The 13,537-nt window shown below is 32.3% G+C and overlaps 1 protein-coding gene across 4 annotated transcripts; it reads right to left on the bottom strand.

Annotated features, from left to right (window-relative positions):
• Positions 1-3,164: 3,164 nt before the first annotated feature.
• ATIM (timeless family protein) lies at positions 3,165-12,843 on the bottom strand. Of its 4 annotated transcripts, none has more exons than XM_028078201.2 (20): positions 12,685-12,843; positions 12,416-12,568; positions 12,165-12,324; positions 11,756-12,074; positions 11,405-11,545; positions 11,142-11,331; positions 10,901-11,031; positions 9,992-10,198; positions 9,508-9,674; positions 8,932-9,010; positions 8,026-8,559; positions 7,556-7,926; positions 6,807-6,914; positions 6,218-6,469; positions 5,959-6,027; positions 5,567-5,794; positions 5,181-5,291; positions 4,871-4,978; positions 4,281-4,394; positions 3,165-3,696 (listed from the first exon to the last, which is right to left on the bottom strand). In XM_028078201.2, exons 1-20 carry the CDS (start codon positions 12,785-12,787, stop codon positions 3,546-3,548), a joined length of 3,696 nt encoding a protein of 1,231 aa, XP_027934002.1. In that variant the 5' UTR covers positions 12,788-12,843; the 3' UTR covers positions 3,165-3,545. The 4 variants fall into 4 exon arrangements, 3 of the variants coding, with proteins under 3 accessions (XP_027934002.1, XP_027934000.1, XP_027934001.1); XM_028078199.2 differs by having other exon boundaries at positions 4,281-4,397; positions 12,685-12,842; XM_028078200.2 differs by having other exon boundaries at positions 4,281-4,397; positions 9,992-10,195; positions 12,685-12,842.
• Between the last annotated feature and the right edge of the window lie 694 nt (positions 12,844-13,537).

The following is a 13,537-nucleotide window of genomic DNA, read 5'->3' as shown; positions in this document are numbered from 1 at the left end:
TGTTGTGTCTTGTGTTTTGTTGGGTGGACAAATGATTAAATTTTTTACTGGTTTGGAAGAGTATGCAAAAGTCAATTATACTTTTTATATGTTTCCATAGCAACTTAAAAAGTTGGATTGAGAATTCAACAAGGTAATGAATGCACATACTCCAAGAAAAGGATATTAGTGTCACCGATATGACTCCACCACACAACACAAAAAATGATCTAAGTATAAATATAAATCCATGTCAGATAAAGATGATAAAATTAAATATCCATGAAATGTCATTTTTAACAAATGTGAGACTTAAACTCACGTTGGATTTCTAGCCATGGCTTTGATACTACTTGTTAAGTTTACAGTATAGGGAGTTTCACTGAGAAGATACAATACCAATGAGACCTGAGTACAACCAGGTAAGACATTGACACTACTCTCAACTCAAGACAATGAGTTTATGAGTCTTTATTCTTATATAATGCTCTACTTTCTCATTTCTAGCCAATGTGAGACTTAGACTTACACTTGGATTCCTAACAATTGGGTTGAGATTGATGGTAATGTTTTATGTGGTTGGACTCAAGTTTCATTGGTGTTTGTTCTTTCCAATGAAACCCCCTCTATAAACCTAACAACTCACTTATATATAATTTCTTTCTAATAAATCCCTTTAAAAAGTAAAAATCCATCACAAACCGCATAACTGGTGACATCTCAACATGATTGGTTTGTCTTTGACAAATTTGGATTCTCTGCTGATTATTTTTATAATGTTTCTCTATTGTGCCTTCATAATACACTGATTATCATTAATTTTGACATTTTAAAATATATTAAAAAGATATTTAAAATACCAATATAGTATATTTTTAATGCTAAAAAAAAATCAATAGAGAATAACATGGCACATCAAGGGCCACGTTATTTGTAGGAGTTGCCTTTGAGGGATTGTGGTTTTGTTTTGTTCTTCTATTCATCCCACCACCAAAATAGTAAGTAACCTTTAAACAATAGAAAAAAGAAAACGTAAAGGAACTTTTGAGATTATTCCATTCATAATCCCCACAAACAAAAAAAGACAACTGCTTTTTAAGTGAGGGTCATCTTCAGTCTTCACTCTAACTTTTACTAAACTCTTTTTTTTTTCTATTGATGAAGACTGAATGTTTATCAAAGATTCTTTTGTTAGTTTTTAGTTCAACGGTATGTATCAAGTAATAAACGATAAATAATTAAGATCTGTTAACAATGATATTTTATTTCAATAATGATCATGAAAAGATCTAAATCTTATCTTACTAATACTTTTAAGATAATTAAATATAAATAAAATATACTTTGAAATTTTAAATGAAAGCATTTAACGGATAAAAATAACTTGAAATGTATTAGATATTCGCTATTTAAAATAGAAGTGTAAGAAATAGTACTAGATAAGGAAAAATAAATTGTAATATTAAGAAATTCCGAATATTTTAATATTTTTTAATCAAATAAGTGACATTGGTGATATAAAAGCCTTGCTTCCATAATAACATATGAATAAAATTGAGAGGAGTGTACTTTAAAACCACAAATTTTCAACTAATAATATACTGATAGGGAATACAATATACGTACATAACAAATAAATAATTTTCTTAGCTCCATCTAGTCTCCATCTTACATAAGATATTGTCATATATTCTGTTAAATTGCATTCTTGGATTAAAGAAAATATAATAAATTATTTCAGTATTTTAAAGAGAAAATAAAAGAGAATGTATATAACATAAGTTTGGAAATATGGTAAAATTTGCAAAATGTATTATTAAATAGTTAAAAAAAATTGTCCAAAAAAAATTGAAGTTGAATTTATATACTAAATGTAACTTACAAATTTATTTTTATTTTAAAAAACCTATAAAATAAAAAACGGAGCGTCATATCTATAATAATATATAAATAGAATATTATATTTATTTATAAGGAAATACTATTTAAAAAAAATTGGACTATAAATATAACTACAAATAAAGAATTGGGTTTGCTAAACTAAGCGAATTGGCGTTTCCATGGATGGAGAAATTGAATGGATCTTCAGGCTTAAACTTATCTCCACCTCAAACCATATTTACTCAAACATGAGATGACTGTGTTGATACTTTGAAATGTTTACAACCATTTATATCTTATTAGCTCTAAATAATATAATTAAAAAATTATATATATACACTATTATTATTATTATTATTATTATTATTAATAAAAGATGAGCTAAGATATGGTGATGGTACTAAAAAATATCGTTTTTTTGTAATAACTAATTCAAACCCACTTGAAAAATAGTTGTGACCACTGTTTCAACGTTTCTGCAGTGGAGTGGTGGCCCAAAAACTGCGCTTAAGACGTATTTATTTCAAATTTACTAAGTTGTCTTTAAAATTCCATGCCAATATAATAACTTTATGATTAAAGAAGTTATAAGAAAACTTATTTTAAAGAATTTATACTATACACTTTTTCCTTTGAATTCTAATGTAGTAAGAATCCTGTGATCCTGTCAGAATAAAGAAAAACATTCTTAAAATAACTAAAATTTTTTATTACCTTTTCAAATACTTTCATTTTTGAATTAAAATAAATTTTAAAAAATTATAAAATATAGCATACTTTTGAAAATCTTTAATAAACCTAGTATACATTTTTTAAATATATATAATATTATATTAATAAGTGATAACATTATAATATTATTAAATTAATATATAAAATAAAATTATGTTTATTAAAAATAAATTAAAATATATCAGAAAAATGAGAAAATAATAGTAAATAAATAGAAAAAGAAGAGAAGGAATAGAAATAAACAATTTCATAAAATGTTTTTTAAAATAACAATTAATTCTTAAAAATTTAATAAATAATTATATTTTAAAAGATAAAATTAGAATTTTGAAATATGGATAAAAAAAATCTCTTTATATATTTATAAATACGAGATCATATAAATATAACTATTCACATAAAAATATAATGAAGTCCGTTATACAAACATTTAGTTCAATCTTAATGTTACATCAAATCCTAGCAACAGAAAAAAGAGTGTCAGGTTTAGGAACCACCATGTGGGATTTTAACGATGGGTAAGAAATACAAGCCAGAAATTACGTTTATGGAACGGATGTTTTAGTCTCAGATAGAAAAACAATAAAGGTAGATATTTATGTGAATTCATAAAATGGGAGTTTTTACACATATCTTGACTTAAGTTGTCAGCAAAAACCGTAGTTAATTTATGGGAGTAGAGGAATTTGGAGAAACCTTAGGAGATGGAGAGGTATTTTTAAAAGGTTATGTGTAATGCCATTCCTAGAAAGCCCTTCTGCCATTTTATACATTTTGATCTAGTGTCAACTAGTTCCATTTTCATTTTTCCTACGAATGAACACGTGACTTTTTCAGGTGGTGTGCTGTTTGAGCAACCGAGAGCCAGAAGGGTCCAAGCTTTAAATAGTCGGTTAAGTACAAAAATATTTGTAAAAATAAAGAAAGCTGTACCCTAATCGAGCTTTCCCCCTTCAGTCATCGTCCTCCGGATCAATCACCATTCTAAGCTTCCTTCTGGATCTGGCATTGTCCTGAAATGCACTGCCATCCACTTCATCCTCTGAATCTGCTAAGTCGTCCATTTGCTGATATTCTACTTTGGAGGAATCAACAACATTTTCCCTGCCAATTCAAATTCAAGTCACTTTCAGACCTTGTTCTCATGTAAATTAATCTCAACATTTTTTTCCCTTAGACAACAGCCATTGTCGAGTTACTTTTAATAACCATTATATTACAAAAAAATAGAAGATTTAAAATGGAGAGAGTAACTTCAGCAAGAAAATCATAAATCCTCTTCTTATCCATAAATCTCTATCTGATTCCTATAATTACACTATTCAAATCACTAGTATCTCTAACTACAATGCACAAAAACACTGACTTCTACTATTTAACTTGATATTTTGTTAAATGCAGAGAGGCAAGAGATGTATCCTTGTAGTTTCTATAAGGCCAATAATTTAGGAGAAACACCCATTGTTTCTTATTTACATCTTAATAACTACAAATGCTACAACAATTTACATTTCAACAAATAGGCCAAATACCCAAAAAAAAATGATAAACTCAATTGTCAGCCCAAAATCACCCAACTAGCAAAAGTGTGCATTGCAACAAAATGTCTTTTCCCACTAAGTGCCAAAAATGTGCTATTAGACCATATTACCAAAAATAAAAAAATGACACCGAGTACAAAGACATACATTTCGATAACCTCTGATATGCCTCCATTAAGGTGATCATCGCCCATTATTCTCTGCTGAACTTGCATATTTTCAAGCTCGTCTTGCTTTGATTTAAGAAAGGATCTTCCAGTTCTTCTATATCCATAAATGGCACCAATAAGAACATAGACAAAATCAAATATGGTATGAATGGTACCAGAATATGACAACTAAAACTATAAGTGGTAAGGAGTTGTGGTATACAGTGTGATTGTGATTGATTTTAAGAAACTATTTTCAAGCTCATCTTGCTTTGATTTAAGAAAGGATCGTCCAGTTCTTCTACACCCAGAAATTGAACCGATAAGAACATAAAGAAAATTAAATATGGTATGAATGGTGCAGGAATATGACAACTAAAGTTAGAAGTGGTTAAGAGCTGTATAAATGGGTAATTGATTTTAAGAAATTAACAAGAGAAACCCTTAGATACAAACTTAACTAGCATTGTAAGAAGATTTCACAAACAAAATACACAGTTCAAACTAAATTCCAGATTTACAAAATTGTGTCCCTATCATTGATCAATTATATCCAAGAAAAGAAAAGTTGAAGCATGGAATATTTACTTGAGAACAGAGTCGAGTATTTCATCATCAGAATCCTCTCTTGATGATGTATCCTCACTGATAGGTGCAAGTAATTTCTCAGCTGATACCTTGCTATTTATTTTCTTCCTAAATTAAATAAAAGATAGTTATACTCCAAATGAAACAGAATTGTTGATATACTAGACAAATCCATCATTTTTTTCAAGTTAAAGCATATAGTACCAGGAGCCAGTAGAATCAACAGGTTAAACTAAATCCTGACATTATTTATGATATCATTGATTAGTAAACTAGTGATCTTACAAACGGAAAGGCAAATGAACATTACTTGATAACAGAGCTGAGCATTTCGTCATCCGAATCATCTGTTGACAATCTATCCTCACTGGTTTGCCCATGTGATTGTTCCCTTGATATATTGTCATTGTCGACTTTCTTCCTAAAATCATATAAACATGGAACAATAGTTAAACCAAGAAGAGCTAGAAGAGATTCATTCATCCGGGCAGAAAAAACCTTGCATTTGGCAAAGTACTAAAATTCAGCTGAAGCATATATTTATGTATAAAATTTGAACAGTGTATCCATTAAGATGGACCATGGCTTTCTGGAAGTTACACATGCCAATGAGTGGATATTATTTTGCAAACATGAAGAAGTATTAATGCCTCAGCTTTGTAAAACTACAGACCAAAACCGCAAACACAAAATTACCTTTTTACCAATGATATCAATGTCTCATCTTCAGATTCATCCATCCTATCATTTGAACTATCCATGACATCTACACCTTTTAGATGCATTTTGCCTTTAGAACTCTTCTTCTGAGGTAGTGATAAACCAAGCTGCTTAAGTTTTCGAGAGACTTGGGCAGGAGTGAATTTACCATCCTCATCAAGTGCATTGGCTATCATGTAACTACATCTTCTATGGTCCTTGAATCTGCAGAAATAACAACCCAGTAAATTCGTATGTTCAATCCCTCTGCTATTTGTCACCCTCAGCGTATAATATAGAAAATTCAAAGAACATATTAACCATCCGTTGAACCATTCTCAGTTAGATACTGAGACAGACCAAATGCAAGGCAGCCAAGCAGTACTCACTGCTCATATAGAACTTTTATCAGAGCTTCCTGATCTTCATTGAAAGCACGGAGTCTCTTCTTTTTTTGCCTGTATATATGGAATTGAACTCAAATTCAGAGAACACCTCAACATATTCGAGCATCAGAACGTATGTAAAAAATGTTGAATTAGGATGAAGAATAGTGACAACGTTTCACTTCTCGGAGGAACAGAAATTTAATAGAAAAAAAATACCAGTAATACTTAATAAGCATATCAGAGTTCAATACAAACATACAGGTGTTGAACAAACTGGCTTCCTTCCAGATTCACTGATTTATGATTGGTATCTCCCATTGTTGTGTCAGCATCTAATTGATTGGGGCTAGTAGACAAAGGTCCTTCAGCATTGTTATCACCAATCGTTCTCCTACGTGCAACTGCTAGACCTAATCTTTTTAACGTATTGGAAATTTGAGCAGGTGAAATTTTACCATCTGGATCTAACACTTCAGCTATTCGGCGACTGCAATGTCTGTCATCTTTGAATCTAAAATAATCAAAGCAAGAACCGTTAGTGAAAAGAAAGACTAAAATCTATATGCAAGAGAGAGAATTGAAAAGCTATGAATTAACCTATCATGTTTACTCCTTCAAGTATGAGAGAGAGAATTGAAAAGCTATGAATTAACCTATCATGTTTACTCCTTCAAGTATGAGAGAGAAAATTGAAAAGCTATGAATTAATCTATCATGCTTACTCCAACTATGTTTGCACAGATGATGTAAAAAAAATTAAAGAAATAAAAGTGAATTTCTTTCTGACAAGGCTCTACATTAAACCATGCTCCAAAGTTCACACAAAGGTTTGATCTGATTAAACCTACTTTTCATAGAGATTCTTAATTTGTCCTTCCAAATCACCATCAAGAATAAGTTTTTTCCTTCTCCGTGGAACTATTTGAGAATCGTCTTCCATCAATTGCTCCTCACCACTGTTAAATCCAAGTGAACCAGGTATCAGAAACTACAAAATCCCAAGAAAAAATTGATGAAAAGTTGTAAACATACTTATGATCATCTTTGCCATTGCTAGCACCAAAAGAAAACGAGAGTAGTCTCAGTTAGAAAATGTGGGAAATACTCAACGGTATCATCATAGAATACTTTATAGCATCCTATGTTATCTCATAGGAACTCTTCTACATTTTATTACTTATTTTCTTATTTAATTAAAAAGTTTATAATAATAGTAGGGAGGGGTATCTGATTAATTTGATTTTATCGCATATCATGTACATAGGAATAAAGTTTCCAATAATTATTTGTATTTTATTGTTATTAACTTACATAAAATGGACTCTGTTCATTATGTAGTTCAATTACAAAGTTTTAGTATCTCTTCCGTCTATTTTTTCCTCCCTTTCAAAGTACAGATAATTCTTTGCAGTATATCTACCTTTATCTTGGTCAAAAATATAATTATGAACCAATTAAACAACAAGCCTAATTTGAAAATTGGTACCACTTCTAAAAATGGCCATCTCAGTGTCGCCAACATATTTCCCAAAACATATAGAAAGTTCAAAATCTAACGCAAGAAGCTTACAACCAAGGTTTGAGATATTTATCTTACTTTTGATATCCTGAGTCATGAGTAATCAAAACATCAGCCTCATCCTCACCAAGTGCATCAGCTATGCTTCTACGAGTCCACGCCTTCGCTGGGGATAGACCAACGTCTTCATCTTGTGGAGTATTATTCCACTTTGTACTTTCTTTCTTCAAATGACCAAGCTCGCTCAACAAATATTCCGCATTCATGTAATGACATTCCCTTCGAGACTTCCAGAAAAGGACTTCTACAAACAAGAGGGGTTGTTTTTTCATTTTCTTTAGCATCTTTCTGACCAAACAATTCAGGAAATCAACTATATCTGCATAATCCTCGCAGGGACACGACTTTTGTTCAACCAGGATGTCATAAAATGTTGTGAGCAGCGACAACTGCAAGAGTATGTCAACAAGATCAATAAATAGTATTCAGCAACCATATTCAAAAACTACACAATCTCATTTAAGATGGAATGCTTGCTGGACTTTGACCTGGTAAAACATAGGTTGGAGTTCAAGATCATCACTTATTCTCCGCAACATGCTTATTATGTAATGATTTGTAGCAAGGGAATTGCTCTTATAAAACTTGAGCAACCAGCACAATTTCTGAATGATACTGTGATTTGCAAAGGCAGAGACAAGCGTTGAAACCTTGAAATCAACTTCATTAATTGCATTTAGTTGCTCATCTTCAGAATAATCATTAGTACCATCCAACATGTCCTCACTAACATGTTCAGGATACGTGGCTTCCATTGGTCCCAACTCAACTCGGGAGTTCTCATCTTCCTCAACATGTTTTTCATGTTCATTATCACCAACGGTAACATCCTCCCCGGTGGGATTTGGAGTGGGATTTGAATTTGGTAGACATTCCTGCAGTAGTTTATTTTCTGCTGATTGATTGACAGTTGAGATGCCCGTTTCATTTTGAATGCAAGAATTATCTCCAGTCAGTTTGTCTCCTGATTCCGTTCCTGCTGGAATTTTTTTCTTTTTCACTTTCCTTGATTTTCTCGACACCTTGAATTAGAAGATATAAAGTAGAAAAAATTTTAAAAATGTAGTAAAATCTTTAGACAGTATGCTCTGCAACAGATTTTTTACATACCCACATATTACATTATTAATGTCAAAATAACTAAAAATTCGAGCTATTAGTGAAGGCTCGTTATCAGCTTTATTCATCTCCAACAAAGCCCACGGAAGCAAAAGATATTACATTTAAATGTGAAATTTAAATCAATATAAACAAGTGAGGTATTGCATATGAAGTTCAATTGCTAAGCATTAGTGTTAAAGTGATTACAGGCATCTTTCCTTGTTTGTTCTGATATCAGTGAACTATTTCAAATATAACTAACTCTTGACAGACAGACACAAGTTTCAGCTTACCCTCAATGTTCCTCGAGACTGAAGACTATCCATCAGCTTTACAACCTTATGAATGATTTCTAGCAAATCTGAAAGATCACTGACAGGAAACAGAATTCATAAATATGGCAGCAAAGAAAGAACCATGCGGCTATACACAAACTCACAACAAAGACATGCATAAAATAACTATTATCGTTGAACTCACGTATGACCACAATTGGATTCCTCCCATAATAGACAATTTTGCACACTGCTTTTGAATTGAAAAGTGCATATTATTTGAGCTGATTGCAAAAAGAGAAATTTATTTAGCTGGACAGAAATACTTTTCCACTGTTTAACACAATGCTGCTCGGCGTACTTAGCTTTCTAACAATTGACGCATTCACCAGTAGAGTATGTAATGTGTTAATTTTTGCATGATCTATGAACTAAAAAGACAACTAGTAAGTGATCAATAGATGTCCTTTGAATAGCATTTTAGGACCAGAGAGCCGCTAAGGAACAAGTTTAATACACAAAAAAAAAAACAGTCCATATATGTTCATAATTAATGAATGTGAATTTGTTTTTTATAGAATAACGAGGTCAAACCTTTTTGGTTGCTTGTGGGTGTCAAAGTTTTTCATCAAATTCAATAGGAATTGTGTCATCCCTTCCTCGGTCTGATCATAAGTTAACTTGTACAGAAGGATGCGAGCTGTTTGTGGCTCCTTTGAGTCTTCAGGCAACAATTTAAGTATCAAATCCAGCATGCGAATCTGAAAAATAAAAAAATGGAAATTAGGAAACATTTAATGAGGTTATGCACAGGGATGGAGTTATTGAAGTCATTCTTGCGGAAATACCATGATTTGTAAAATTATTCAAAACAATAATAGATAAAAGTGGGAGCCATGGAATGAGATGGTGATTGATAAAGCAAAACCGTTTGTAGAACTGATCTAGCTTTACGATATATTTACAGTCCTAAGAACCTAAGCTAAAAATGAGAGCACGAATATAAAAGGGAGAGGAAGTTGATGTAGTAACATGAAAGAAAAAACAGAACATATTAATATTTTGTAGTTCATATTACCATGTTTTTCAAAAGAGAACCAGCTGCAGATAGAAACTGGTGGTCATTTGTTTCCTTTAGACCATCATAGGCATGCCGCCACTGTGAAATGACCATTTGAAACATTGCCTCATTCAGGGATGCTGCAATTGGACCACAAATTTGACCACTGAAATCTGAGGTAACTGCATCTTTATCACCAAAAGTCTCAAATGTGTCTCCTCCCTCCTTGGTTTAATGAAGATGAGAACATGTATAAGAATGACAACATTTCTCAATTGTAGATTGAAAAATCACAGGTATGCTATTTACAAATAAAGCAGAAAGTAATAACTCACACAAAAATGAGAACAACAAATTCTGTTAATTTTATTTGATATTTTTGTTCATTTCCATTTGTCCAGCCAAATATTTTTTTTGCCAGCTTATCATTTTGCACATGAGTAATGACTAGCTATTTTCACCTTGATGAATCATAGGTCAGAAAATAATAAACCCACAAAATTCAAGTAAAGAAACCAACCATTTTATCGTTTTGTTATTTCTTTGATTGTGGTGTGTATATAAATAGTAGTCATTATCGCTTACTATTCACTAACAGATAGCCATTATGTGCCATAAATTGTAAGGCCTACAAACAAAATCATTACAGGAAAAAGTTTGCTTCGACATCGTTTGAGAAACTAAAATTACAACTACTTATGCTACATTCTAATTTATAAGTAACTGGAAAACAACTAAATACGCAAGGAGAATCTATAAAACTCCCAACATTCAGATTAATCAGAAATTCTTGCTGTTCCAGACCATGAATTCTTAAAAATCTGCATTTAATACCTCTAATAAAGGGGCAATGTTAAGTATTGCAGCTTGAAAGAGGTCAAGAGAAACGTATGCTGAGATATGAAATTATCATACTATCACTCTCACCTTAGAAGCTGAACATTTGTAAAACTGAAACGCAGTGACAAATTCAGCCACTTGAAAGAAAACAACAACATCACTTCTTTGAATTGAGGGATGTTCCTTTGCGATATCTTCACGGATGGATTGCATCAAAACTGATACAGGTTCAAATTGCTGTGGGATTACTTTTCACTTTACAGGTAGAAACCAAAAGAAATAAATATATTTGCAAATAATAGAAATTATTTGAGAACAAAAGGCATACCATTGTATCCCCCAGAAAGAAACTGATTCACAAATCCGTGAAGCAGCTCCAATATCTTATCCTTTGTTGAAGGCAACCTTGGATGATCCCACGCAATTCTTTTGGTGGGACCCCTAGTGACATTGTGTGCTTTAAGCAGCACATTATGAGAAGAATTAGGATTTCCTTTAACTACTGCCTTGGAACCATCCTACCAAATAGAGACAGCAATTATCACTCAAGTCCACCCACATAAAAGCACAAGCAGGGAAAAAAAGTAGTACCATTGTAAGCCGAGAAAATGTTCCACTAAATTGCGAATGTCTACTAAGATTGTTGATCTTAGTACTATTTTTTCTCTTCTTTTCCTCTTCCAAGATTAACTGGTGGAGACTATTGAGAGAAGCCTGGGGATCTTCATCTGCCTAAAAAGGATTTTACAAAAATGTAATTGACCTAATAAAATTATAAAAGCACTATATGGGAGAAGTTAGAATGAGGAGATCTTAACACATTCCAACATACCATGCAAGTGATGTTAGCAAAGCACATTCAGAAAATAATAATGTAAATAAGTAGGATGCTCCTAACCAGCTTGACAAGAAAAGACATTAGTCACTATGAGGAGGACTAACCTTTGATCCCTTCGAATGTGCCCTGATAATTAACTCCGGGTCCTGACCCATGAAAATGTAATGGAAAATTTCTAGTAGAAGCAAGTTATCTTGACGGAGATAAGCATTAGAACCACCAACATATTGAGTAATAACCAAGATTATATCCATTACATTCTCGCGAAACAAAAGCTCCAGAAACCGGTCTCTCAGAGATAGAAACTGACACGCTAGTCCTCCTGACTTCTGGTGCAACGGAATTTCTTGAACAGCCAGAATATTTCTAAATAATGTAAGCACAAGCTGGACTAGTTTCCAATCATCCTCGCTAAATGTGTCCCTGTACACAAACAATTTAAAACACACATGAGCATTTTTTTCCATTCGCACTCGATACACCGAAAAACTCATTGTGTTTGCACCCACTCACCGTTCCAGATTCTCAAGCGGCCTCTCTAGAAAGGAAACTATCACTGCAGCGACATCACTGTTCGTCACAGCAGACTTCAAACCCCATAGATACTCCAACTGTTGAGGTATATCCGTGGAAGAAGGCTCAACCGGCATCGTAAGAAACACCAGTACCTTTACTGAGGAAAAACAAGACAAATACAGACGAATCAAAACCCAGACACGCTTTAATCAGTAAATTCAATAAATATATATAAATTCAAGGAAAACCTGAATTCAAAAGCAAGTTGCGATCTTCGTGATAAAGCTCGATGGTGGGAATCAAATACTTAGAAACTATGTTCCATTTGCAAACTTGCTTGAAGACATCGCGCGTTTGGGGATCGTCTCGCCTCAGAAACCGCAGCAAATCTTTCAGGTTATCTGGTAATTGGTAACAAATGTGAGTGGTGAGGAACCGGAAATTATCATCAAATCGAAATCAGATGAAAAACAAAAGAAAATGAAAAGGGGATATTGAAAATGCAAGAGAACCGTACCAAGACAGTATTCGCCTTTGGTAAAGCCAACTCGGTTGCCTTCATTGTCCTCTTCGACGGTTCCGAGACCGGCGCAGATTACTGATAAGCCTTCAGTGTCCATGGTGATGACGGAATTAGAGAGACTGTGCAGTTTTGGGATCTAAAACAAGGTTTGAGTTGAATTGAGTGGTGTTTTGTTGAAGAATGGCGGGAAAACTTCCCGCGCTTTTGAGCGTAAGCAAGAAAACGGCGCCGTTTAACTTTTTTGCTTCTGTGCTGTTGGCTTTCACTGTAGTTTGCTAACAGAACAAAACGATGTCGTTTATTTTCTTTGGTATTTGGGTGGGCTTTGATAACGGGCTATTACAGTGGTTTGCCAACTGGCTTTTTCTATTGGCATCTTTGTCATTGCTTTCTGCACCTTTCAATTTCAATTACTATTAATATTATTCAGAGTAATTAAAATATTTTAATGATAATATCATAATTTGCTCATTAAATATATCAACTTCATATGAAAGTACCGATCAAATGAAGACCAACCAAAATAATTTCATCTAATATTTCAAAGTTATTTTTATACGAATATTTTTCTTGTCTAGATTCATTATATTTTATTTAATAGTAAAGATACTAATTTACTATTATTAAGATTAATTTAAATATAATATATATTTTTAAGTGCTTTTTGGATTAATCCAAAATGTATTTTCAGATTTAAAATGATTATATTATATAAGAAAGTGTAACTTGATGTTTTAAATAAATATGTAAAGATAGTTATATAAAATAAAATAAATTCCAAATTGAATATCATAAATATACATTTTAATTAATTTACATAATAATAATTAAAATATATTTATTAAAT

This window comes from Vigna unguiculata, chromosome 7, assembly GCF_037176805.1.
Source record: "Vigna unguiculata cultivar grain cowpea cultivar isolate G323 ecotype 2 chromosome 7, ASM3717680v1, whole genome shotgun sequence".
Classification (NCBI taxonomy): domain Eukaryota; kingdom Viridiplantae; phylum Streptophyta; class Magnoliopsida; order Fabales; family Fabaceae; genus Vigna; species Vigna unguiculata.
Note: the sequence above shows the minus strand (reverse complement) of the source record. Positions and strands in the feature narration are given on the sequence as shown.